The sequence below is a fragment of the Nelumbo nucifera genome, chromosome 1 (assembly GCF_055504915.1).
Source record: "Nelumbo nucifera cultivar China Antique chromosome 1, China Antique-T2T, whole genome shotgun sequence".
NCBI classification, from domain to species: domain Eukaryota; kingdom Viridiplantae; phylum Streptophyta; class Magnoliopsida; order Proteales; family Nelumbonaceae; genus Nelumbo; species Nelumbo nucifera.
Genome location: NC_142649.1, coordinates 132,090,769 through 132,093,463, shown reverse-complemented (window position 1 = coordinate 132,093,463; position 2,695 = coordinate 132,090,769). Strand labels below are relative to the sequence as shown.

Genomic DNA, 2,695 nt, shown 5'->3' with positions numbered 1-2,695 from the left:
ATTTTGGTCATGGTACATTCTAAGAGAGGGGGCACATATTTGATGTTTGATCAGATTTAACATACTGGTACATTATCATAAGCACAAAATTTGGCCGGCCTAGGTCCGTCTGAGCACAAAAATTTGGCCTAAGGCGCTGTTTGGAAAGAATAAGACATCTAGGGGTGCAACTCGGTTCAATTTAAACCGAACTTTGAATTCGATATATGTTCATTTGTTAATTGAACCAAATTTGAGCCTAATATCACGAGCCTAATTAATCCTAATATATATATATATATATAATAATATATTTTATATATTCTATATTTATTTTTTATATATAATAAAAAATAATTTTTATAATTATTTATTTGTAAAATAAAAGTACTTTTAATGTATAATTTTTATTAAAAAAAAAAAAACTAGACTTGCCATTGATCCCGAGTCGAACCAAACTCAATCTTGCAATAAGCTTTTAACGAAACCAAACTCTAATCTCTAAGTCAAATCGATTTCAAACCTAATACTATTTCTACAAGCCTTCCCTAAAGGTTAAATATATATGCAAATACAAATATGAAATATGTAAGACACAAATATATACAATGCAATTTTATTCGCACTAATACAAATGCTTGAGAGTGCAAATTTTCTTTGCACTGGCCTAAGGCTGGGTCTAAAAAGAGTACAAAACTACAAATGATCTGTAATAGTCTCCTGCACAAACTAAATTTGAAGGACCTTAAAGTTAGATGAATTTCGTCACACATTGGAATTAAAGGGCAGAATCGAATAGTTGAGACTTGGAAAAAGAAAAAAAAAAGACCACTCAAGTCTACTACTCTTTTTCTCTAGCAGAGAATTCCCTTGGCGGAAAGAGTTACAGACTAGCTTATTGGTGAATGTACTTTTGGTACATGCAGCAGCATGAGCGTATGATAGTCCTTTGGTTGTAACAAACACAAAATGAGCGTATGATTAAAAAAAAAAAAAAACGGTTTTGCTTAATTTTAAACATAAAAATCTAAAGCCAAAATACGTACCCTTTTTGAACCGAAAACAAAAATCTTGAAATTTATCCAAACGCAGCCTATGGATTGGGTATATTTTTGTCAAAAGGTATGATACTACAACGACTTCGACCAATCCAACCGCCCCCAGGTGATGAATTTAGATTTATATATACTGAGATACATATAATTTTATATAAAAACTCTATTACAAAGATTGAAAACCAGTGCCATGCGTCCACTCTACGTACTCATATAATTAATAACAAGAACATAGTACAGGAGGATCTGATAAACTGATGGTGTAATAATCCAATCCTTCAACGTTTCATATCCGAAGTTCGGAACCTCAACTCAACCACCCTTATTCAGATCTTCCAACCTCTCATCCATCGTCCTCTCCCCAGCCTCATTATCTCCCTTGCCAACAAACGATTCTCTGATCTTCTGGGTCGTCTCCTTGGCCGCTTCCCATGCACCCTGCATGGTTTGCCTCGCCTTATCGGCCATCGACCCCAAATTATCGCCCGCCTTGTTCGTCACCTCCTCTGTACTTCCCGCTGCCTGGTTAGCTCCTTCCTTAGCCTTGTCGACCATCGACCCACTCGCGTCGCGCAACTTGTTCGTCATGTCCTGCGCAGTTCCCGTCGTCCTCTCCGTTCCTTCCTTGCCCCCCTCAACTGCCGACCCAGCAATACCGCTCGCCGTTTCTTTCATTTCATTTGCGTACTCCTTTGCTTTGTCCATGCCTCCATATATAGTTTCTTTAGCTCTATCAGTCATGCCCAGAGTGTTGTCCCCTGCTTCCCTCGTGGATCTGTTGGCTCTGTCGGCCATGTATTTAAAACCCGATTCTCTCATTTCATCCGCTGCATTGCGACCCTGGAACCCAGTCCATCAAACAACCACTAATTCACACACAGACACAGATCAAGCGAATTAAAGCAAGAATAATGAGAACTAACTCAAGAAGTATGCTTACTTACTTACCTCTGGGTGATTGGCAGCAGAAGCGAAGCAAACTCTCGAGACTTTACGGGTAGGAAGAGATCGGAAAGAAACAGAAGGGTTCTCAGGCCTTGAAGCTTTGAGGAGAGCGGCTTTTGCTAGATACATGGTTGCCATGGTTAAGACGCCAAGTTTCTTTCTTGCACTCTGTTTTTCTGCTGATCAAAGAGTAGTGTACTTTCTCGATCTCCGGTGTGTGGAATTGCTAATGAAGAGAGCTTCTGTGAAACCTTGCTGAAATAGGGTGACGAGGAGAAGGGGTGTCTGCATTTCTGAACTACACGTAGATCAGTGAATGACACGTACCGAACACTCAGAAAGACCTCTGGTCTCTTCGGGTTTCAGCCATTAAGCAACGCATGTTTCTGTCCATATCGTAAACGATGAGAGCGGGTCTTATCAACGATGATGACGATGGTTCAGAATTGCCATCCCATTGCTCTGGATCGTCCAAATGTATGAGATTTGGACCGTCCCTTTTTTTTTTTTTTTTTCTTTTTTTGGATTGGGATGAGCATTTCTTCGTATACTTCCAACAAAGAGGCCCAAAATCGAAGCCCAGCCCGATGAAATTGGAACCTCTACACGTGGGTCCTTTACCGGTGCCACGTAAAACCTTTCGGCATTTACCCCAAATATTTGAGGCAATTTTTGACGCAGAGAAAGGTATCGTATCTAAAAGCCAATTTTTGACG

At 39.7% G+C, this 2,695-nt stretch overlaps 1 protein-coding gene across 1 annotated transcript; it reads right to left on the bottom strand.

Moving 5' to 3' along the window:
- Positions 1-1,119: 1,119 nt before the first annotated feature.
- LOC104608188 (Late embryogenesis abundant protein (LEA) family protein) lies at positions 1,120-2,283 on the bottom strand. Its single transcript, XM_010274091.3, has 2 exons — positions 1,983-2,283; positions 1,120-1,874 (listed from the first exon to the last, which is right to left on the bottom strand). Exons 1-2 carry the CDS (start codon positions 2,115-2,117, stop codon positions 1,347-1,349), a joined length of 663 nt encoding a protein of 220 aa, XP_010272393.1. The 5' UTR covers positions 2,118-2,283; the 3' UTR covers positions 1,120-1,346.
- Between the last annotated feature and the right edge of the window lie 412 nt (positions 2,284-2,695).

Bases quoted from the DNA above. Each gene is read 5' to 3' on its own strand.
- LOC104608188 (XM_010274091.3), bottom strand. From the start codon at position 2,117: ATGGCAACCATGTATCTAGCAAAAGCCGCTCTCCTCAAAGCTTCAAGG. The intron at 1,875-1,982 runs GTAAGTAAGTAA...ACTGGGTTCCAG, and splicing joins CTGCTGCCAATCACCCAGAG to GGTCGCAATGCAGCGGATGA.